The sequence below is a fragment of the Eupeodes corollae genome, chromosome 1 (genome assembly GCF_945859685.1).
Source record: "Eupeodes corollae chromosome 1, idEupCoro1.1, whole genome shotgun sequence".
NCBI classification, from domain to species: Eukaryota; Metazoa; Arthropoda; class Insecta; order Diptera; family Syrphidae; genus Eupeodes; species Eupeodes corollae.
Genome location: NC_079147.1, coordinates 51172720 through 51197483, shown reverse-complemented (window position 1 = coordinate 51197483; position 24764 = coordinate 51172720). Strand labels below are relative to the sequence as shown.

Below are 24764 nucleotides of genomic sequence, written 5' to 3'. Positions count from 1 at the left end.
TAGTTCACAAATCTCATCTTTAAATAGAACTTGCCAACCACTTGCTACAAGTTTTCTAACTTAAAGCAAATTTCCAAAATTCCCAAATAAATTGACACGAATATGAAGTTTGATTAATATAACAAGCCAAGTTAAAATAGCAGGATTACTCTCCAGACCAATCCAGAACTATATTGGATCATCCACATATGGATACACATTAGCTGCTTTGAGCGAAAAGGAACCAGCTCAAAAAGTACTTTGCAAATCATTCTTTCACTGTAGAAATATCGTAGACTAGGATTCCCAAAGTCTTGAGCCGTTATTCCAATAATGAGCCGTTATTTTTCGGCAATCCTTCTTTGGCCTGGAACCCAAATAAGAATGTATGGAAGTTCACGGAAGTGAAATCGGGACTGTTTGCCATTCGTAAGACTTATGTTTTCCTATGGGGACTTTGATAAAGTCGAGCATTTTCAGAAACAGTATAAATTCACCACACTCTGTCTGGTCTTAGAGTCAACATAACCAGGCTACTATCTAGACTAGTTAACGACCTACTCGTTAGAACAATATCTTCTACTTAATTTCCTTGGAGCAGCTAGAAAAACATTTAAATGCATTAATTCATTCTTTATTTGAACACAATTCTATAGATATATCAGAGAGCTCTTATAGATACCTTGTATTTCTTAATTTAACATTCTTAGCCATTATTAAATTTTATTTTCTACCATTTATGCACAGTTCCTGAACTTAAAGCAGCCTTAAACAAATCAAACGATGAGTTCAAAGCCGCATACAAACGACCAAAGCCGAAAGAAGATTCTTATATAATTTTCACCTGTCTTGCTGGTGGACGTGCTCAACGTGCTGCCGAACAAGCTATTTTGCATGGATTTGTTAAGTAAGTTGCTTTTGTTAAAGAAAAAAGCATAAATAATAATGTATTTTCTTTTTTTATTTCCTAGTGCAAAAGCTTACAAAGGTTCTTGGACCGAATGGGCCCAAAAAGAAGGCTTGTAAAATTAAAAACAAAATACAAATAAAAATTTAAACATTTTTCTTGTAAACAAATTTTAAGTTTGTATAAAATTCGATTAACCAATTATATAAACAATTAAAACAATAATTTATAAAATTAAATAAACCTATCTATAATTTTACTTCTCGCAAATCACCCCATGATTTACCAATTTTGAGCTTAACCTTCAATGGTACACTCAAGCGAACACAATTCTCCATTGTTATGCTCAAAACTTTGGCAACTTTTTTAGCTTTATCCTCGGGAACCTCAAATATCAACTCGTCATGCAAATGCAATACCAAATTAACACAACGACTCGTTAAGCCAATTTTTTCGCGATATTTTGCAATGTTCTTTTTCATTCGGAGAATTGCACTTTTTGCTATATCGGCGGCTGAGCCTTGAATTGTTGAATTGACAGCCTGTCTTTCAGCTTGACCTGTAATCAGAATGTATTGTACATCAAGGTTAAGGATATACCGCGTTTGGAAACATACTTTTTAACTGCGACTCAGCGCTGTTGATGTTGTCTAAATATCTTCTTCGTCCTGTTATCGTTTCCACATAACCATGTTGCCGAGCATATTTCGTAACTTTTTCTGTATATTGACTGAAAAAAAAGTTATAAGAACTGAACGTGCAACAAGTATCAAGTTTTGTCTTACCGAATTCCAGGATATGCAGCATGGAATTGTTCTGAAACAGTTTTTGCTTCTTGTTCATTGCATTTTAATGATTCGGCTAGAGCTCTCATTCCCATACCATAAACAATTCCATAGCAAATCTGTTTAGTTCCATTTCTAAGCTCTTCAGAGACATTCATTTCAGGTACTTTATTCCATTTGGCTGCAATAGCTGTGAAGACATCCTTTTCTGAATGCATTACTTGTAGGAGAGGTGGGTCCTGAAAAACAGTTATATTGAAGAAACAACACTTTTTTTAGAATAACTAAGTAAATGAATACCTGTGACAAATGAGCCAAAATTCTCATCTCCAATTGACAAAAGTCAGCAGACACTAAGCAACGTCCGTTTGGAGGGCAAAACGATCCGCGACATGATATTTTTATCTTTTCAGATGCTTAGGATATTGTGAAAAAAAGATAAGTTAAGTTTTTCCTTTATACGTTTTATAAATACTTACAACTGATATTCACTTCGAAGTCTTTAGCAACATTTTGCAAATTCGGTTCTTGCATAGAAATTCTTCCGGTGCTTGTAAACGTTATACTATTGCTTCTTATTCTATTGAGAACAAATTATATAAAAATACCCAAACTCTTTTACATTTTAAACCATTTACCTATTATCAACTATACATCGAAGTAAGGGTTGAATTGTTTTAGTTAAAGTGACGCTTAGTTTTCTGTAAACTACAATCATTTGTGCAATTGGTGAATCGATCTTTTCTAAAATTTGTTTTGATGTGGAAATACGACCATTAGTCTTTCGATGCAATCCCACAACCTTTAAAAAAAACTCAACATTTTAAAAGTAATTTAATTAAAAAGTGTATTATTCTAACCTTTGCAACAGCAGAAGCTGATCCTAAATTAAATTTAGATCCGTGTGTTTCGTAGATTTTTGTTTCGAGTTTTTTCATTGTATCCACCATAAGTTGGAAAAGCTTTCGTAATTGAGACTCATTTGCAGGGAATCCATAGATTTCCATTTCACACAGAGAAATTTGCAGTGGCATTTCAAGATCTAGCAAAAAAGAGAGAAGTGTTATACAGTTCTTGAAGGTTTTTGTTTTGAAAATGTATAACTTACCAATAAAGAACTTATGCAGTTGACCGGTTCCGATTCTTTGTAAATTCTCCACTTGTCCCTTTAATATATGAATTGTTACACATGCTTCTATTGCGGAACGGACTTTACCAAATATAGCGCTACTTAAATCTAAACCAATGCTGTTGTATCCACGGCTACTTCCGCTTAGTTTAACGAGTGCTTTACATTCTGGCGCAAATTGTTGGGCCTGAATAAAATTTTCTAAATTTGTGTGGTAAAATAACATTTATAATAAAAGAAATAGAAACAGTATATAATCTTTTTTACATTTATAAATACATGATGTTTTCAAAATAAAGTGATTATATCTTATAAGTGAGGTTTTTAGACCTGAACAGACTACAACTGACAAAATTTATCAAAGCAGCTTTTGACAGGGAAAACATAGATGGTTAATCTGCCAAGCTTACGCATTATTATGATGTTATTGGAGAATTCTCGCTGCTCATTAAAAAATAAAAGAGACTTAATCACTTTTAATCTTGTTGTTGAGAGAGTGGCGTTGAAGGATAACACAAATGGCACCATCTTTAAAAAATATACTCAATATAATGTACATGTAGTAACCGTTGACGTTTAAATGGTAGACATGTGCATTTAAGAGGACACAGTGGAAAGTTGTTAGGGCAGTAAACAACAGGGGGGGGGGGGGGGAAGAGGTGTTTCCACTTAGGCACCTCTCCTTATCCAGACGCCAACAGAGGAATTCCCGAGATGGGATCAACGGTGGCGTCTACAGTTCCAGTAAGGCTGAACTACTTAGTGAACACCTTATAAGGTTCTACGACTTATTCGGAGCCCAGGCCTATAAGGAGGGGTTTTCCGGCTCCCCGCACTTGAAGTTATTCTAAGGATCTGGCCCTCTAGGTTGGTGGTTGTGCCGTCGGGGTGACTTCCTGGTCAAGTAAAAACATCATAGTTGCGGAGCACCAACAACTCTCAGATACGGACGGATTTACTGTTGACAACCTAAGCAAACGAATTAAGGACAACAAACTTCTGGTATGCACTCGCGCGCCTCATGACCATTCGCACGCCCTCAACGAAGAAGGATGTCAACACCAAAGAGCTCTTAGACCAAACATATGAGCAGCTACGATATTAAAATAGACCTGGGTGATTTTAATACCAAGCTAGGAAGGGAAGACATCTTTGGTGGAATGATCGGGAAAAACAGCATACACGCCAACACTTCCGACAACGGATTATGGCTCTTAGATTTTGCTGGTAGCCAGTACGCGTATTCAACACCTCAACATCCACAAAGGAACTTGGAGTTCTTCAGATCCAGACCGTCAACCAGATTTACCATATTGCGATCGAAGCCAGACTTCCGAGGAGCTAACATCGATTTGGACCACTACCTCGTTGTAGCCAAGGTAGCACTTCGGGTTTTCAGACCCAAGGCAAAACAGGGAGATGCTGGGAGAAGGCATAGCGTCGAGCGACTACAATCGCAAGAGATCGCCAAATCCTTCTCCGACCGAGTTACAAGTAACCTCTCTCGAAGTTCGAAGTATCGAAAATCAGTGGCCACATTGCCAAGATGCAATAAAAGAAGCCGCCTCTGATGTGCTGGGTTTCAAGCAGCCACCAACAAGAAACCCCTGGTTTGATGAAGAATGTCGGCAGGCAAACTGCATTTGCCAAACAACAGGCACGCAAAGCGGCGCTGCATAAAAAGAGGAGAGCTGCTCATGAGCTCTATGAGCAGAAGAGGCTAGAGGAACGCCGACTTCTCAGAAGGAAAAAGAGAGGGCATGAGAGGCGTGTGGTCGAAGATGTTAAGAGGTTTAAAAGCAGGAATAAAGTTCGAAAGTTTTATGAACAGGTGAAACGAAATTCACAAGTACATAAACCTAGAACCGAAGGCTGCAAAGACGAAAGTGGAAACATCATAATGGAACCGCAGTCAATGCTGAGAATATGGAAGGACCACTTCTGCAGACTGTTTAGCGGCGACTACAAACCGAATTCCGCTGTCAGGCAGGACATTCAACACAAACGACGAAAGCCAACAATCCCGTCCTCCCGTCTTAGAAGAAGTAATTATTGCCATATTTAAGCTGAAGTCTAACCAAGCTGGCGGAGCGGATGGCTTGAATGCAGAGCTCTTTAAAGCAGCTGGAGATGATTTGGTTAGAAGCATGCATCAACTTATCTGGAAGATATGTTTGGAAGAAAGTATGCTCGATGAATGGAACCTCAGTATTGTTTGCCCGATCCTGAAAAAAGGAGACCCTCTAAACTGCACCAACTATAGAGGAATAAGTCTACTTAACATCGCCTATAAAATCTTCTCTGCCGTAATGTGTGAACGTCTAAAGCTCATCGTCAACAACCTGATAGGGCCTTATCAGTGTGGTTTTAGACCAGAAAAGTCCACAGTCGATCAAATATTCACATTACGGCAGATCCTGGAAAAGACCCAAGAACACCAAATCGACACCCTCCATCTTTTCATCGATTTCGAGGCCGCATATGACAGCATCTACAGGGACGAGCTGTATAGGGCCATGTCTAGTTTTGGCATCTCTGGCAAACTCCTCCGTTTGTGCAGGATGACCATGGAGAATTCACGCTGTTCCAAAAAGGTTGGAAAAAACTTAACAGAACCTTTCGATGTCAAAAAAGATTTAAGACAAGGTGATGCGCTGTCATTCGATTTTCTTAACTAGAGGCAATATCTTTCAAAAGTATGTCCATTTATTGGATTATGCTGATGACATTGACATAATCGGAAGAACTCAGCGTGATGTCAATGGGGCTTTTGTGAGTATTGAGGCAGAGGCGATAAAAATGGGTTTAACGGTTAATGAGGCAAAATAACTCTTGCTAACCGCTGTTTCTTTGGACTAAGAAAACAATTGAGTGGTAAGTCTTCTCTCGAGGGACCAAAGTGTCGCTATTATCATCAGACCCTCATCATCCTCGTCCTGCTATAAGGTGCAGAAGCATGGACTTTTACAAAAGCGGATGAAAGTACCTTGTGTCGGTTCGAGAAAAAAGTTTTTCGTGTGATCTACGGTCCCGTATGCATCGAAGGGGAGTAGAGAAGAAGATGGAAAGACGAGCTGTACGGGCTGTAGAGCGACGTAGACTTAGCCAGAAGGGTAAAAGTCCAACGACTAAGACGGCTGGGTCACGTAGAGCGCATGGAAAGCAATTCTGCGGCCCGGAAAGTCTTCGACAGCGCAGTAAAGGAAGACCGCGTGTCAGATGGCGTGCACAAGTGGAAAGTGGCCGCATCCAACTTGGAGCGCGAATCTGGAGACATCTAGCCAGGGACCGAGCTAGATGGAGAAGTTTGTTGAGTGAGGTCCTAGTTCACACTGGACCGTAGCGCCACCTTAAGTACTTACTTACTTACTTAAGGTGGCGCTACAGTCCGGGGCGGACCTGGGCCTCAACCAACAAGCGTCTCCAGCCAGCTCGGTCCCTAGCTAGCTGTCTCCAGTTTCGCACGCCAAGTTGGTTGAGGTCCTCTCCCACCTGGGTGCGCCACCTGAGTCGCGGTCTTCCTCTACTGCGCCGTCCCTCGGGATTGGATTCGAAGACCTTCCTGGCTGGAGCGTTGATGTCCATCCGCTCTACATGACCTAGCCATCTAAGCCGTTGGACTTTGATTCTGCTAACTAGGTCAGTGTCGCTGTACAGCCCGTACAGCTCGTCGTTATATCTTCTCCTCCATTCTCCATCTATGCGTACGGGACCAAAAATCGCCCGAAGAATTTTTCTCTCGAAGCATCCTAAGACGCTCTCATCTTTCTTTGACAGGGTCCAGGCCTCAGCGCCATAAATGAGAACCGGGATGATGAGTGTCTTATAGATGGTGATTTTACATGCTCGAGAGAGGACTTTACTTCTCAATTGCCTTCTAAGTCCAAAGAAGCAGCGATTTGCAAGAGTTATTCTTCGTTTGATTTCAGCGCTGGTGTCGTTGTCTGCATTAATAGCGGTGCCTAGGTAGACAAAGTCCTTAACTACCTCAAAGTTATAGCTGTCCATGGTGACGTTTTGTCCAAGACGTCGTCGTTCAGTGTCCTTTTTTGATGACAGCATATACTTGGTCTTGCCCTCATTGACCACTAAACCCATCTTCTTCGCTTCCGTCGCAATGCTCAAAAACGCTCCACTGACATCACGCTTTGATCTTCCAATTATGTCAATATCATCTGCGTATCCGAGTAATTGGATGGATCTTTGGAAGATTGTGCCTCTAGTGTTGACGGTTGAGTTTTGCACAATTCTTTCCAGAACGATGTTGAAGAAGTCGCATGACAGTGCATCGCCTTGTCTAAAACCTTTTTTGACATCAAATGCATCGGTAAGATCTTTTCCGACCTTGATAGAGCAGCGTGCATTCTCCATCGTCATTCTGCACAAACGGATAAGTTTGACAGGGATGCCAAAACTAGACATTGCTCGGTAGAGCTCTTCCCTATAGATGCTGTCATACGCGGCTTTGAAATCGATAAAAAGATGGTGGGTATCGATTTGAAGCTCCTGGGTTTTTTCCAAGATCTGCCGTAGTGTGAATATTTGGTCGATAGTGGACTTTCCTGGTCTGAAGCCACACTGATAAGGACCAATCAGGTTGTTGACGAATGGCTTCAGACGTTCACATAATACGGCAGAGAGGATCTTATAAGCAATGTTAAGGAGACTGATGCCTCTGTAGTTGGCGCAGTTTAGAGGGTCTCCTTTCTTATGTATCGGGCACACTATGCTGAGATTCCACTCATCGGGCATGCTTTCTTCCGACCAAATTTTGCAGATGAGTTGGTGCATGCTCCCTACCAAGTCATCGCCTGCTGCTTTGAATAGTTCGGCGGTGATGCCGTCAGCTCCAGCAGCTTTGTTTGGCTTAAGTTTAGATATAGCTATCTTCACTTCGTCAAGGTCGGGTGGGCGGAATTGTTGATCTGCGTCGCCGAGGTTGAGTGGTTCTATCTCCCTTACAGCGGAATTCGGTTCGTCATCGCCGTTATATAATTTGGAGAAGTGATCTTTCCATATTCTCAGCATCGACTGTGGTTCTACTACGATGTTCCCTTGATCGTCTTTACAGGCTTCGGTTCGTGGCTTGTACCCTTGGGAGGTTTTTTTTACCTTTTGGTAAAATTTACGAACCTCATTCCTGTTGTGACATCCCTCTATCTCCTCGATCGCGCGCTTCTCATGCTTTCTTTTTTTCCGTCTAAGAAGCCGGTGTTCCTCTCTCCTCTTCTGCTCGTAGAGCTCGCGAGCAGCTCTCGTCCTTTTGTGCAGCGCCGTTTTGTATGCCTCTTGTTTCGCTGCGTGAGCTTGCCGGCATTCGTCGTCAAACCAGGGGTTTCGCTGTGGTGGCCGTGTGAAACCTAGCACTTCAGAGGCGGCATCTCTGATGGCTGCAAGGCAATGTTGCCACTGGTTTTCAATGCTTAATGCAGGAAGCATAGGACTCCTTAGGAGGTTATTAGAGACTCGATCGGAAAAGGACATGGCAGTCTCTTGCGATTGTAGCCGTCTAACGTCGAATCTTCTCACAGTACTTCCTTGTTTTGGCTTGGATCGGGATATCCGTAGCCGTACCTTGGCTACAACGAGGTAGTGGTCCGAGTCAATGTTGGCCTCTCGGAATGTTCGGATATCCTGGATACTGGAGAAGTGTCGTGCGTCGATCGCAATGTGGTCAATCTGGTTGACGGTTGATTGATCAGGAGATTTCCATGTCCCCTTGTGGATATTGAGATGCGTGAACTGCGTACTAGCTACCAGAACGTCTCGCCCCGCAGCGAAATCGACCAGCCTGAATCCGTTGTCGGAGGTGGTGTCGTGCAGGCTGTATCTCCCGATTATGCCACCAAAGATGTCTTCTCTTCCTAGCTTGGCATTAAAATCTCCTAAGACAATTTTAATGTCATAGCCAGGGCACTGCTCATATGTCTTGTCTAAGAGCTCGAAGAATATGTCTTTGGTGTCTTCATCTTTCTCCTCTGTTGGGGCATGCGCGCATATTAGGCTTATGTTGGCGAATTTAGCCTTGATGCGGATTGTCGTGATGCGCTCGCTCACACTGTTGAAACTTAAGACTTTTTGCCTGAGCCTAGTTCCAACAACAAATCCACACCCAAATAGACGCTGTCTTTGTTCTCGGTAGCAGTCGCCGTAGTAGATATCGCAGTCTTTTAGTTTGCGTTTGCCCGGTCCATCCCATCGCACTTCTTGGATGGCTGTAATATCTGCCTTGCAGCAGTTTAGGGCTTCCGCTAATTGTTCGGCTGCACGTGGTCTGTTAAGGGACCTAACATTCCACGTACATATCCGAAGTTCGTTGTCCTTATTTCGTTTGCGTGGGTTGTCAACAGTGAATCCGTCCGTATCCGAGGCTTGTTGTTGCTTCGAAACTATGATGTTTTTACGTGGCCAGGAAGTCACCCCGACGGCACAACCCCCGACCTGGAGGGCCAGATCCTTAGTATAACTCCAAGGAAGGGGAGCCGGATGAACCGCTCCTTATAGGCCTGGGCTCCGAATATGTCAAAGAAGCCCTATAAGGTGTTCACTAAGTAGTTCGACCTTACTGGAACTGTAGACGCCACCGTTGATTCTATCTCGAGAATTCGTCCGCTGCCGCCTGGATAAGGAGAGGTGCCTTAGTGGAAACACCTCTCCCCCCCTCTCTCGTTTGCTGCCCCCAACAACTTTCCACTGGGGTTGGAACCCAATCTCCAGTTGAGGTACTAGGCACCCGATGTTCACCGCGGGGAGGTGAGAGTAGGAGTTGATAGACAGAGGTGGGTTTTGAGAAAAACCTGTGGACGCTTGTGTCCTCTTGAATGCACATGTCTACCATTTGAACATCTTAAGTAAGTAAGTAATTTAAATGCTCTACGTTCAATACTGTCCAAGAGGCTTAAGTAAGTTACAGGAGCAACGCCCCAAAGATTTTAATTATACTCAAGCTTTGGACATTGGATTAGGTTAGGTTAAAGTGGTTGTCCGACTTCATCTGCCTTACAATTGCCTGAAATGTCTCTATGGCACCCAGCAAAGATGAATGTTAAACTGTTGCGCCATCTCCATTAGATATGATCGACAGTTATGGACTGTTTCACTGTTATAGAGTTTTTAGAGACAGTGTCCAGAGATTTGATAGCGGCCTGACTATCTTAGAAGCCATGATAAGATTTTTTTTATAGCTAAAAGTTTCGCTTGAAACACGCTACAATGATTGGAAGGCGTACATAAGTCTTGGAGATAACAGCTAGATTACAGATATAGATAAACTTCTTTCATCGCCTTGACACTTTAAAGAATTTTTGGCGACATCGCGTATGTGATCGTTCCACAAAAGATGGTTGATAATACACATACCGAGAATATCGAGATGATTAGCTCCACTGTTAGGTAAGATAAACCATGAGATAACCAGAGGACCTATTGCTATGAAAGCCGTACTTTCGGTCATTAAGTTTGTGATCTTCGTGATATCATCAGCTGATATAAGCGTTTCCTTGATTTTGTAAAGAAGGGACGTAAGTGCAATGGGTTGCTAATTTAAAATTGATTAAGACTTGTCAAAGATACCATTCGGAGTCATAACATTCATTTGCGGTAAACTGCCCAGCAAAGGAATAAGCTATCTCTAAAGAGCTAACCAATGGAGCGTCATTGACAGCGAGCGTTAAGACGAGGAAGAGAAATAATTCCTTATGTTTTTTTACAAAGCATGCTGAACTGAGCTTTTATTAACCGTACAATCTAAATTGCCCCGAAAAAGAATAATGTTTGTATTACCTGCTTTAAACTTAACCTTTTATTCCGACTTACCAAATTTATCATGCTCATCATATGATCTGGTTGCAACAGCCAGTTTGCCACTTTTGGATCTTCGATTTTACATTGGATCTGTTCCATATCCGGAATAATTTTTCTCAACACTTTAAGTTGTTCTTTAGCGTCAAATATTTGTAATGTTAATTCAGTATTTCCAATCAGTCCCCGCAGAACTTCAATTTTCATTTCTCTCGTAACGCCTTGGCAATTGTTGTCATTTTGTAAATTCAAGAAAAACACAACATTCTCACTCATGACCAACGAAATCCCAGACACATACGAAGCATCATCAACTGTAAAATCCCTTTCTGTTTGCTGGATTTTATTTTCTTTGGCATCAATTTGATTTATCAACAAATTCGATCCAATCAGTGGTTTTTGTTTGGCTTCCTGTTTTTCCAAACCAATGGAAAATCCAAGTGTCCTAACTTCGCTTAGCTCTTTTATGACATTTTTAAAAAGTATCTGACTTCCACAAATGTCCAGAATTTGTATACAATCCAAAGACAAAGCATCTGGTTCGGCTTTGGATGAACTCAAAATATGTGATGAATTCAATTGAATTGGATTTTGCATAAGAGAATTTCCCAAAGACAAATCAGAGACTTCCAAGGTATTTGATTTATTTGTTTGTGGTTTAGGTGGTGACACTTGTTGTTGTTCCTGTTTTTGTTGTGGTTGCTGACGATCTGCATTTTTCTTGTTATCTTCATCTGACTTTAGCCTTGAAGGCGTTTTTTTAGTCGGAGACTCTTGACGTTCTCTATAAGACCTCAAAAGACGAGTGCTTTGCGTTTTGGGTTGAAAAGTAATCTCCTGAGAGGCAGCTATCTCATCGGAACTTTTGTTATGTGATCTCCTTGATGGTTTATCATGTTTATGTTCCATGGCGTTTGCGATGGCAGAATTCATTTCAAAAGAAGTATCATCCATGAAAAGATCATCTTCGTGTGAAGTAGTCGATTGGTGTTCTCGAGGTGACTTTTCGATTCTTGTCGAACTTGGCAAATGGTTTCGCGGACTTCTACGAAGTGAGGGTAAGACATGACGTATTTTACTTTGTTTTCTTTCACATACTTTATTCCCGTTTATTGCTGGCGATGCTTGTACTTGATCTTTTTCTCGGCTCTTACTGTTTTTCAAATTAGGATCTTCAATCTTTGGCATTACTTTTGAGTTTATTGCTTTTGGCTGATGAAATGCGTTTTGCTTGTCGTTTATTTGGCTTATTGTTGGCTTATTTTTATTTACATTTGAACAAGAAGGAATTGAGTCGGTTCCAAATAATTTAATGTTTTTAGAATCAGCAAAGGCATTTTTCATAGGTGTTTTGTTTCCATTTGTAACAATTTTGGTGTCAACAGTTTTTTCAACATTTTTCTGTTTAAGATCGAGATTTTGTTCTTTTAAAGGAGACTTATTTTCTTTGGTTTGTTCTTTTTTAAAATGCGGTTGCGGTTGGTTTGCATTGGATGGATGTTTTCTTTCATTGAAAATCGGACTTATTTTGCCATTTTGTTTTTTAAGAAGTTCGGATGATTTCTCTTTTATGATTCCATTTTTACCAGTAGTAGAATCTGAAACTTTTGCTGAGTTTCTAGCGGATGAACCTTGAGGTCTTTGTTTGGGTCCCTGGCTACGATCACTTGTTGCCGTTTGCTTTTCATGTTGCTTTGTTTGCACATCTTTTTTCTCATGCTTGGGGATATTGTTTTGAACAATTTCATCGACTTTCTTTATTTTAGGTGGCGACAAATCAACTGAAATTTCAGAGGATTTCCTTTTAACACCTTCACGTGATGTCTCTAAAGTTGCACTTTCATTTTGTTTTGTTTCGTCTTTTCTTTTTTCTTGACTCCAATTAATGTTTCCACCTCCAATTTCATACTGCACGAATTGACGTGCCTCATCGACAAGCATTTTAGCTGCATCTTTAACGGTAAGTCCAGCTTTTCCCGTGATATACAGATTTCTGATATTATTTCTTTGATTATTTTCATACTCATTTTCGTTTTCTAACTTCTTAGCTGTATCAAAACTCAAGCTATTGTGTAAAACCTTCTCCACGGTGAAGACATCGGCATTTGCCAAATCAATGAGACTCTGAATACCCGAATCGAAGAGAACTCGAGCCCTTTTATAATTCAAATCGGGTAAACGCATTAAATCAATTAAATCACGATGAACACCAAAGAAAAGACGCTCCTTGAATTGGCCAACAATCAATGCGAGCATTGTCCAATTGAGAGAATTGCAGAATGCTGTCACAATTCCAGCAAAAGTTGAGGCCATCTGCTGAAGACTCTGAAGCATGCCCCGATTACATTTGTACTTGACTGCGACAGTATTAACCGGAGTTTCATTAACCAGTTCCTGTAGTGCCAACGCTGTGTAGAACCTAAGCAATAAAAATTGATAAATTGCAAAGGACACCTCTTTTAGACTTACCTCTTATGAACCTGCATAAGTTTATAGTCCAGCTTTGTGTGGCCACGCATTGCTCGAACAAGAAACGATTCCTTGACACCAACTAGTTCGCCCACCTTCTTCATTGCCGGAGACAATTTCTCCCACAAATCCAAATACATCAGCCAGTCCAAGTCCTGCAATTGATAGCAAACCGAATATGGTGTGACAAGATAAACAGCATGCAATTCAGATTCCAAAACAAAACATCTCCGAGATTTCTGCAACTCTGAGAATAAAATCAAACCATCGGTTGGTGGCATTGAAGAAGCTAAAATGATTTTGGAAACACACATAAAACATTACGAAATACAAATCAAACATTTTTCAAACCTAAACAAGCCATTCCTAATCGAGTTGCTACATAATTGTCAACGTTTTTCTCCTCATCATGCTGCAATCGAATGAATTCGAATTCAATTAGAAAATCAATGGAATCGAATATAAAACTTCGATTCTTATCGTTGGTATCTTCATTTTCAGCATTCTTTTCGGTGATTTCCTTTTGAGTGTTGAGGAGAGTGCAAGAAACAAAATTTTCAATATCTGACTTTTGTGTAGCTACTCCCGATGAAATAACCTCAAGTAGGGCTCGTTTTAAATGGGTCTTTGGATTTGAAATAAAAAAAATAAAAGTTAATTCATTGTTTGAGGAAAATATTAAAAAAATTTAACTTACACTGCTTTCCATTTCCAAACATGATGAGATGGGGTTTAAGGAGGCACACACTAGATCTTTTCCAATTCGTGAATTGCTGTCGGTGCATATTAGAATTGACTCACCTAAGGTATCCTGCAGATAATTTATTTTAAGATGGTTTACAATATTTAGTTAGAGTTAAAAACCTCATTGAGAGATATAAATTTAGAATAAATACGATAGTAAGAAATACCCCCAACGAGAGTACTTTGTTTGTATAGCTTTAGAATAAAGCACAGTGTGAATATTAACAAAAAAGGAGCTATCGGTGTACATTAGTTATGAATTGCAATGACAGGGAAAGACAGAGGGTGGTAAGGCATTCTATATTCGCGTAGCACAGATTAAAGAACGAATCTCTGTACTTCACAGTACAGCTGAAGCTGTGATTGAAATCAAAATAATGAGCATTCCTAGAAGCGCTAGCATTACGGTTAAACTGTTTAAAGGTGTGTGTCCATTTGAGAGTAAACATTGGAGGTAGCCAATTAACTTATTGAAAAATATGAGTCAGTTGAATTATTGTGGAGAACTACGGATAAATCATTTCTCGATGGAAATAAAAAATGCGTGATATTAACCGAATTTGGGAAACAGTTCTCGTGTTCTGAAGACGAAATAAAAAGAAAACTGTTAAGAATTTCTGGACAGACGTCTCTTATAATTGTTTCTATTTTACAAACTGGAATCCGAAAAAGGTACTAAAGGCTGCCGTATGAATCACAGATGATTTGCGATTCATACGCTTACCGGATGCTAAAAATCAAAGTGTTACCAGTATACGCCCGCGAACTGGTATGGCTTCCCTTACTTGGGTATCTTTTAAAAAAATCATGGTCCAACGTCTTGTATCAAAAATTCAATTTCACTAACTGACAAACGGCAAACATTTCGAAACTGTTGAGGATCTTCAATTTGAAGCTCTCTTGAAAGAGCAAACCCTGCACCGAATTGGTTACGATGATTAACCCACGGTTTGACCCAAAATTTTTTTAAATTCTTTTTTAAGAACAGTGCCGATAACTAAAGCAGCTGCAACCCTTCGCTTTTAAGAATACATGGCAACTGATAATATGCTGGCAGAAGAAATCTATCAAGTGAACATATGAGAGTACCTTAGCAAGAAAACTCTCAATATTCTAGCAGAGGATTCGTGATAGCACATTTCTAAAATTTGGCTCTCAAATGGACAGTCTCCCGAGAGTTGCTTTCGAGAGTTAACTAGCAGAAGCACTCTCAAATGTACACGCACCTTAAGGGGTGGAATATTCAAGAGGATAAAGTAAGCTGCTAAGGCAAAAGCCCTGAAATGAGAGTTATACTTAAGTTTTGGACGTAAGTATATGGGTTTTATAAATTGTAGATCAGATTAGAACATTTTTTGCATCGTCTCAGAAAACCCAAACATTTTGGTGCATTTTTGGTGACATCGCGCTGTGATCATTCTACAAAAGGTGGTTGGTGATGCACATGCCAAGAATATCGAGATGTACAGTTTCATTGAAGCCCATGTATATGGACAAGGAAAGTATATCTTGCTTTAACCATACCAGACATCATTGGGTTATAGAAGCATTAAATTCCACACGGTTTCGTATTTATAAAAAGAAAATATTATGACATTTATTACAGCTTTCAACAAGGGATGCACATTTCAGGATGCGGATTCGTCGTGGGAAATCGGCTCACATAAAAGGTCATTGATTTCAAGCGGATTAACGATCACCTGGCTGCGATCCTCGTCAAAGCTACCCTCCAAAACATCAGCCTAGAAGTTTTACGACCTCCTGGAGGGAGCTTAATGAACCGGTCAGGAATAGTATGTCGAAGTCGTACTCGGTGACTTAAACTATAACAGACAACGTCTTTCAAATAATGGACTTTGCTGCATCTCAAAATACGGTGATAAGTAGCACTAGGTTTCTCATAAGAAGGGAACACATAGCAACCTGGCGTTCTCCAGATGGCTGAACTGAAAACTATATCGATGACGTGCTAATCGGAGCGCGCAAGGCACGCATCTAACATTTGACTATTTTGTTGTTTTGACAAAGTTCAGAGCCCGAGAAATTTAACACTGGATGCGTTAGCACACCAGAGAATGCCAGACACTGCAGTGAGCAATTGAACGGGACAATCTCCTATCCACAAACGTCAACAACCATTGGACCCAGTACGGCGATATCATTGAAGAAGTAGCCGGGACAACTATAGGCTATCAGCCAACAAAAAAAAGAAACCTTGGTATTATAATGAATGCACGGTACTGAAGCAGGAGACGGAAAATACACAACGGAAACAAAGTACCGTGAAAATAAAGGGAAAGAGTTCTACAAAACTGCCAAGCAAATGGCATCTGATTATAACACCGGTAAGAAGATAAAAGTTTTTCCGATGACTGGTAAAATAGCTATGCCTATGCCCTGACATGATAGCAAAGGTCGCCAAATATTCTATGGGCGATGTCTGAACTGGGGATTAAAAAAAAATGATCCAGCTGTGCCGCATAACGATACAAAATATGCGGTGCAAACTGCAAGTGGGTAACAACTTATCCGAGGACAAAACAAAGTATTTGCTTTCAAAAAACAAAGCCTCACCTGGCCACGCACAACCAAGGAGAAAACGTCACTGTTGGTAGTAGTAATTTTGAGATAGTCAAGGAGTTCACCTATATCGGAAATAATATTAATTCCAAAACAAACAAAACTCTAATTTTACCAATATACTTTACGGCGCCGAATGATGGAGGTTAAGTAAATATAAGATTTGATACTGGATACATTCGAGAGAAAAATCCTTCGGCGGATATTTGAATTTGATTGCGAATGGAGAACAAGATTTAATCGTTAATCGTCGAAAGAGCCAAAAGACGTCGACAAAATTGGCTTGGCCTCATCGAGCGCATGTACAACAACGCTTCAGCATAGACAAATTTTGAATCCCAGTCCCCAGGTTAGGTGCCTGCAGCATGGCAGATCGGGTAGTTTATGATTGCTTAAAACTTGGTTTAGGCCAGCATTGCAACTTTCTTGCCATGTCGAAGTTCTTGCTTTACCTCTTCGTGGTGGCCCCGGGGCAATGATGTGTGTATCCCTTTATACATAAGTTAGCAAAAGCGAAGTCGCCTGACTCTTCAGGATAGGTTACGGAGATTAGCACTCTTCGTAACTGGACTACATACCACTACAGAAACCGAAATTACCCCTCGGATAATTAGTGATAACTCGCAAAATGCCAGATTTTTCCAATTAGAGAGAATTTATGGGGTTAGGATAGATATCTTAGGGTTAAGCGAAGAGCGATGGTTGGGATCAGGCAAATATAAGTCACCGACACGTAACACTGTACTGCCCTACTTTGGTCACGATCCAGGAAACACTCGAGAAGCTTGTGTTGGGTTACTCCTTACAAAAATTGTAACCAGAAGACTTATTTCGTGGGAGCCCTTTGGGAAGAGGCTTATCAAAGCTAGGTTTCTGAGTAGAATACGACCCGTCACCATCACCCCACGACCCGTTAACAATTTAGGGACCACCTGTCACACGAAATGAGAACAATCAGCAGCACAGCACATGACGTCATCGAACACCATTGGAATGCTGTGAAAAATGTTTTCATTTCAGTACCAACTGTTTCACAACACTTGGCTTTCAGAAGAATATTGGGCAAGGATCAACGAACGCAAACAGTTAAGGGCTCGAATAACTGCTGCACAAGGGGAAGAAAGAAACGAGTTGGAGTCCTCGTATCGCATGAAAAAGAGAGAGGTTCACTTCAGTGTGTGCCGCGACAAGCGTAACTACATCAACGCATTGGTGCAAGAAGCAGAAGATGATGCAAACAGGTGCGACAGCAGGACCGTTTTCAGAATAACCAAGGGGCTGGCCGGTGCACACAGATCAAAGCAACACCTGGTGAAAGAAGTAGACGGTAGCATGATAAGTTCGGTGGATGAGCAAGTCAGAAGGTGGAAATAACACTTTTATTCAGTTTTAAACCGATTGTTTAGCTTTGCGGAGGAGAGGCATCTCAGAAAAACTAATTGCTATTATTAAAGCAGCATATGAAGGATCCAAGTGTCACGTTCTGCACGATGGTAAGTTGTCAGATGATTTTGAAATCCGAAGCGGAAACCAGACAGGGCTGTGTTCTGTCGCCAATATTGTATTTGTCTGGTAGCGGAGGGATCCAATGGACTTTGATATTATATTTAAAGCATTGGATTATGCGGACGATGATTGCTTACTCTTTCATAGGATCATGGATCTCCATCAAATGACAAAAAGTGTGGAGAGAGAAGCAGAAGTTGTGGGGCTGTCAAAATTTGGAGGAATAACTCTATCAGCTTAAGAACAAAGCTACGACTGTTTCGCACAAATGTCGAATCTGTGCGTCTTTATGGGTACAGCACTTGGAAGGTTACTTCAGCCATAACAAAAAAGCTGCAAACATTCGTGACATCCTAAGAATTTTCGGGAGTCGGACAGAAAAAATGTCTTATTTATTTGATACGAGAAATGTTGTGCTTATAGTACTTTCTACTCGTTTATTAATGTCAGAAATTCGACTGGGGAGTACCCGAAGCATGATGGTTAGTGCGTTGGACTGTCATGCAAGGGGTCTTGGGTTCAATCCCTGCCTGTGCCACCTTAATTGACAAATCCTTCAAAAGTAATTCTTGTCATAAAAAAGTGCTTTCTCAAACTAGCCGTTCGGATTCGGCCTAAAATTGTAGGTCCCTTCCATTCCTGACAACAGTACTCGCACACAGGAATGGTTGAGAGTTGTAAGTCACTAGGCCCTGGTTCACAACGGACTATTGCGCCACCCCATTTGATTTTGAATTCGACTGGGCTCTTTGAAAAGATAAGTAAGGTGGTTCAATTAGCAAAAATCGGAATGAACATTCTTTTGGGTGTTGTCTGGTCGCTGGAGAAGTAAAAAAGAATTGTGAACATGTGTCGTCAAGCAGACTATCAAATTAGCGAAAAGTCAAAATCTACCCATATTTGGGCTTTATTAAAGAAAACAGAAGTGTATAATTGGCTTATTTATGGAAAGTATCTACAAGCTAAAACCATTGATAACAAATTCAGCAGAATCGAAATCCCCACTTACTAGTTTCACTTAGTGTCAAAATAGCTGGCCTTTTAGAAACAGTATGGATATATGCACCAATTCGTTCTCAGCCCACAAACATTGCTACTACTCTCAAGATATAGCCTTTACATTATATAAACAAATTTAAAACCAAATCAAACGAAAATCTTAGATTTTTGTGCTCATAAATTGTTATATACCTACAAGTTGCGAAGGATTTATAGAAAATCTTGGCCAATATTTGCAGTTGCAAAACTAAATAAAAGCACTAAAATCGCTTATGGCAACATCTTAAACATCTAAACAAGCTATGTGTGTACATAAAACATGTCTAATTTTAGAAAACCAGCTAATCAAGTGGGTTTTTTCATTGATCTGGGACGCTGCGAAAGTTAATGGATCTGGTTAGATACATTTTTAATGATTTAATTTCGACCCCTAATCGATATAAGCATAGATAACTAAAAGACAGAACTCATTATGAATACCTTTCCTGTTCGTCCAGCTCGTCCAATCATTTGCTTGTAGGTCAAAGAACTCATTTGTTTGCCTCCAAACATTGGTGATCTTATGATAACGCGTCTAGCAGGTAAATTAACACCTGAACTAAGTGTACTAGTTGCAACAATAATTTTCAAAGCTCCACTCTTAAAGCAGGCTTCGATTATGTCACGTTCTTCAGTTGTTAGGCCAGCATGGTGATAGGCACAAGCAAAATTAATTGTTTTCTCCAACACTGAGTCCAGACCTAGAAGAAAAAATAAAACAAACAAAATGTTTAAAAATTTAACAGTGACAATTAATATAAAATTATTATACTAACCTGTTGGTATATCTTTTAGTTGTTTTTTAACTTCTTCGATTGCATCACGCTTTATGTTTGATCTAAGCTTGTTACCTATTTCGGAACCACTTCTGCCGATTGTGTGAATTGCAGCTGCCAATTGAACACTAAGATTTTCACACCAATCTTTCGATGGACAAAAGACAATCACCGAACATCCTTCGGAAAGAGTTTCAATGCACAGCTGGGCAACATGATCTTGATCTTGATTATTGAGTGCCTTGTATTCAGTTGTATTTAATTCTCTCACGAATTGCAAGTTATTGTCGTAGATTTTTGTTCCAATCTTAATCATTTCTTGCAAAGCAACCGGCCTATAGTTGGTAATGTACAATTCAGCATCAAGCCATTTCTTAAGTAATTCCACATTGGCCAATGTTGCGGACATTGTTATAATCTGAATACGTAAGTCGAACTTCCTAGACATATAAAGAACTTTAGCTAGAAGCAGTTCTAGAATATATCCCCGACCGGGATCAGATATTAAGTGAATTTCATCAACAACTACGGTTCCAATTTCATCGAGCTTGCCTTGCTCGAGTAGTTTGTTGACAATTGAATTGGCCTTTTCAATTGTACATATCGCGACATTGATGCTCTCAAAACCTCCTGGTGGTGTGTAGCCTCCGAAGAATCCTTCGACCCGATAGCCAGACGGAATGAGTAGGTCTTGGAGGTAGAACATTTTTTCACGTACAACCGATATAAATGGCAGGATCATGATAACTTTCTTGCCGCGCTCTAAGATTGTTTTGATTAGGAGGATTTCGCTGACAAGTGTTTTGCCAGCCGATGTTGGCGCACTGTAAACTAAATTACAGTGTTCGAATAAGACCTTAGTTGAAAGGAAACAGAACACAATGGATAATTAAAAAATAAACAAATTTTTGTGTGTTGTGGTTGTTGTATTTAAAATAATAAAATAAAATTTTAAGAGTGATCCAAACTTAAAAAAAAACTCAAGTATTTGGTTCAATAAGAAAAGTACAACTAATGGTTTAGATTTAAGATAGACTTCTTAAGGTGTCGCTACAGTCCTGTGTGAACTAGGGCCTCACCCAACAAACTAACTTTCCAATTTTGCGCTCCACCTGATACGCGGTCTTCCTCTACCGCGCTGTCCTGTGGATCTCAGCGCTGGTGTTGTTTTCTGCGTTTACAGAGGAGCCTAGTTAGACGAAGTCCTAACCTACCTCAAAGTTAAGTCCGTCGATGGTGACGTTTTGACCAAGACTTCGGTGTTGTAGGCCCTTTCTTGACGTCAGCATGTACTTTGTTTTGCCCTCATTAACCTTTAAACCCATTTTTGGCGACTCTGCCTCAATACTCACAAAAGCCCCATTGACATCACGCTGAGTTCTTCCGATTATGTCAATGTCATCAGCATATGCCAGTAATTGGACAGACTTTTGAAAGATAGTGCCTCTAGTGTTGACGTGTGAGCTCTGCACTATTCTTTCAAGTACGATGTTAAAAAAATCGCATCACCTTGTCTAAAACCTTTTTTGAAATCGAAAGGTTCTGTTAAGTTGCTTCCAACCTTTATGGAGCAGCGTGAATTTTCCATGGTCATCCTGCACAAACGGACGAGTTTGGCAGGGATGCAAAAACTAGACATGGCTCTATACAGCTCGTCGCTGTAGATGTTGTCATATGCGGCTTTGAAATCGATGAAAAGATGGAGGGTGTCGATTTGGTGTTCTTGGGTCTTTTCCAGGATCTGCCGTAATGTGAATATTTGATAGACTGTGGACTTTTCTGGTCTAAAACCACACTGATAAGGACCTATCAGGTTGTTGACGATGGTATAGGCGATGTTAAATAGACTGATTCCTTTATAGTTTGTGCAGTTTAGAGGGTCTCTTTTTTTCAAGATCAGGCAAACAATACTGAGGTTCCATTCATCGAGCATGCTTTCTTCCGACCATATCTTACAGATAAGTTGGTGCATGCTCCTAACCAACTTATCTCCAGCTGCTTTAAAGAGCTCGGCATTCAAGCCATCTGCTCCAGCGACTTTATTAGACTTTAGCTTAGATATGGCAATCTTTACTTCGTCTAAGTCGGGAGGACGGGATTGTTGGCTTTCGTCGTCTAAGTTGAATGGATCATCCTGCCTGTCTGCGGAATTCAGTTCGTTAAACAGTCTGCAGAAGTGGTCCTTCCATATCCTCAGCATTGACTGCGGTTTCATTATGATGTTTCCACTTTCGTCTTTGCAGCCTTCGGTTCTAGGTTTATGTATATATGAATTTCGTTCCACTTGTTCATAAAACTTTCGAACTTCATTTCTGCTTTGAAACCACTCAACATCTTCGACCGCACGCCGCTTCTCATGCCTTCTCTTTTTCCTTCTGAGAAGTCGGTGTTCCTCGCCTCTTCTGCTCATAGAGCTCATGATCAGCTCTCGTCCTTTTATGCAGCGCCGCTTTGCGTGCCGGTTGTTTGGCTGCATTTGCCTATCGACGTTCCTCATCAAAACAGGGGTTCCTTGTTGGTGGCTGCTTGAAACCCAGCACATCAGAGGCGGCTTCTCTGATTGCATCTTAGCAATGTTGCCACTGGTTTTCTTTGCACGGCACACGGCCACCACAGCGAAACCCATGGTTTGACGACGAATGCCGGCAAGCGCACGCAGCGAAACAACAGGCATACAAAACGGCGCTGCACAAAAGGACTAGAGCTGCTCACGAGCTCTAAGAGCAGAAGAGGAGAGAGGAACAATGGTTCTTAGATGAAAAAAAAGAGAGCATGAGAAGAGCGCAATCGAGGAGATAGAGGGATGTCACAACAGGAATGAGCTTCGTAAATTTTACCAAAAGGTAGAAAAACCTCCCAAGGGAACAAGCCACAAACCGAAGCCTGTAAAGATGATCAGGGGAACAACATTTCTTTGGCTTCAGACCAGGAAAGTCCACTATCAACTTAATATTCACACTACGCCAGATCTTGGAAAAAAACCCAGGAGCTTCAATTCGATACCCACCATCTCTTTATCGATTTTAAAGCCGCGTGTGACAGCATCCATAGGGAAGAGCTCTAGGGAGCAATGTCTAGTTCTGGCATCCCTGTCAAACTTATCCGTTTGTGCAGAATGAGGATGGAGAATGCATTTGATGTCAAAAAAGGTTTTAGACAAGGCGATGCACTGTCATGCGACTTCTTCAACATCGTTTTGGAAAGAATTGTGCAAAACTCAACCGTCAACACTAGAGGCACAATCTTCCAAAGGTCCATCCAGTTACTCGGATACGCAGATGATATTGACATAATGGGAAGATCAAAGTGTGATGTCAGCGGAGCGTTTTTGAGCATTGCGACGGAAGCGAAGAAGCTGGATTAGTGGTCAATGAGGGCGACACAAAGTATATGCTGTCATCAAAAAAGGACATTGAACGACGACGACGTCTTGGACAAAACGTCACCATGGACAGCTATAACTTTGAGGTAGTTAAGGACTTTGTCTACCTAGGCACCACTATTAACACAGACAATGACACCAGTGCTGAAATCTGAAACTGGAGACAGCTAGCTAGGGACCGAGCTGGCTGGAGATGCATGTTGGTTGAGGCCCAGGTCCGCCCGGACTGTAGCGCCACCTTAAGTAAGTAAGTAAACTGAATTGCTATTAAATACTTTAAAATCTGTTGAACGTAAGTTCGTTGATTGGGTACTTAAATAAATAAATAAACAAATTATGAAGGTCAGGCAAAGTTTTTATTATTAAATTTAAAGAAGTTCTGTACCTATTAACCTTCTGTATCGTAAATTTTTAAAAACTCACCTTTGGATTACTTAGACATTCGATTTGCCAATCAAACATTTTACTAATGCGTTTCTTTTCGTATTCTTTAAGAACTGATTTTGGCAAATTCCAAGCTGAGATTCTCTTCAAGTCTTCAAGGTCACTTTTCATTTCGTATTGATCGTTTGGTTTCGATGACAAATCATTTTGTCCCACAGCTTTGGATATTCGATGCAACTGACTTCTATCAGCTTCCAAATGTTGTGTATTTATTTTAATATAACTCTTTTCACCAACTGAAAGGTTCATTTTATTTCCTCCTCTTATGCTTAGATTTATCTCATTTTCAAGTTCAAGTTGAACGTCTTTTTTAATGTCTTGTATAGTTTTTTCGGCTAAGTCTTTGCCTTCATCGTCGGGACAAATGAATGTGGCATCGTCAATATTAATGATTTCTTCAGGCTCATCATTTGGGATGATTTCCTGTGGCAAAGCAGGAGAATCATCCTTAAATTCTGAGAATTGAAGTGACTCTTTCCAATCATCATCAGACAAATAGGACATCTTCAAACTCTCATCGTCCTGCTGATGATTACTATTATCACTCAACAATTCTTGAATGTCTTCTGAGAACACTGGGCAATCAAGAAGCTCGGTAAAATTTCCATCCTGTGTACCTTCATTCGGTTGTGTCTTGATATTTGCAAGTATTTCTGAAAACATTTTGCTCTCTTCGAAGCCAAAACCCTTCGCTTCAGCTTCATCAAGGCGAAATTCTTTTTCTTTGGAAAGATTTTTATCGACAGCGGCTTCTATCTGAGTAACACTCACAAATTCGGGACCCTTGAGTCGGCTTTGTTCTATACTAAATTCGCTTGTGAAGAAATCGGAGTAGTTATCGTCCTTAGAACAATTTTTAGTCGTCCTTGCTAATCGGTCGTTTTTTGATGGTTTATGATCCAGCGTTGAATCTGATCTACTTTTATGGAACTTTTTCCTTCTTTGTGCACCAAAGGTACTAACTTGATGCCGTGAACGTGATTTATTAGGTTTGGCTTTGGAATTGGTTGGAGATTCGTCAATAATGTCCATTGAACTGGGTTTTGGCGCTTCTTGTTTATTTCTGGGATTGTGGCATTCAACTTTGAGGGCTTTATTCACTTCACTTTCTAAATTCATAAAGGTGCTGTTTCCCAAGCCGAATGACTCGGAAAAAGCCATAGCTTAGTAATATTTAATAAAAAACTAACAAAATATTTAAAAACAAAAGAAATGATAAATTTCT

At 40.4% G+C, this 24764-nt stretch overlaps 2 protein-coding genes across 2 annotated transcripts in view; one reads left to right on the top strand and one right to left on the bottom strand.

Annotated features, from left to right (window-relative positions):
* Positions 1–1129, top strand: part of LOC129941938 (rhodanese domain-containing protein CG4456) — a 10358-nt gene extending 9229 nt beyond the window's left edge. The window contains exons 2-3 of the mRNA XM_056050719.1: positions 727–886; positions 951–1129. Coding sequence (XP_055906694.1) covers positions 727–886; positions 951–1005 — 215 coding nt within the window. The 3' untranslated portion in view covers positions 1006–1129. The remainder of the gene's footprint in view (positions 1–726; positions 887–950) is intronic.
* On the bottom strand, positions 1107–24764 carry LOC129941940 (DNA polymerase theta). Its single transcript, XM_056050720.1, has 15 exons — positions 23519–24764; positions 19714–20569; positions 19379–19638; positions 13767–13880; positions 13421–13694; positions 13070–13358; positions 10616–13019; positions 2780–2987; positions 2532–2713; positions 2310–2473; positions 2151–2251; positions 1972–2087; positions 1672–1910; positions 1504–1616; positions 1107–1445 (listed from the first exon to the last, which is right to left on the bottom strand). The coding sequence occupies exons 1-15, from the start codon at positions 24698–24700 to the stop codon at positions 1135–1137; spliced, it is 6813 nt and encodes a 2270-aa protein (XP_055906695.1). The 5' UTR covers positions 24701–24764; the 3' UTR covers positions 1107–1134.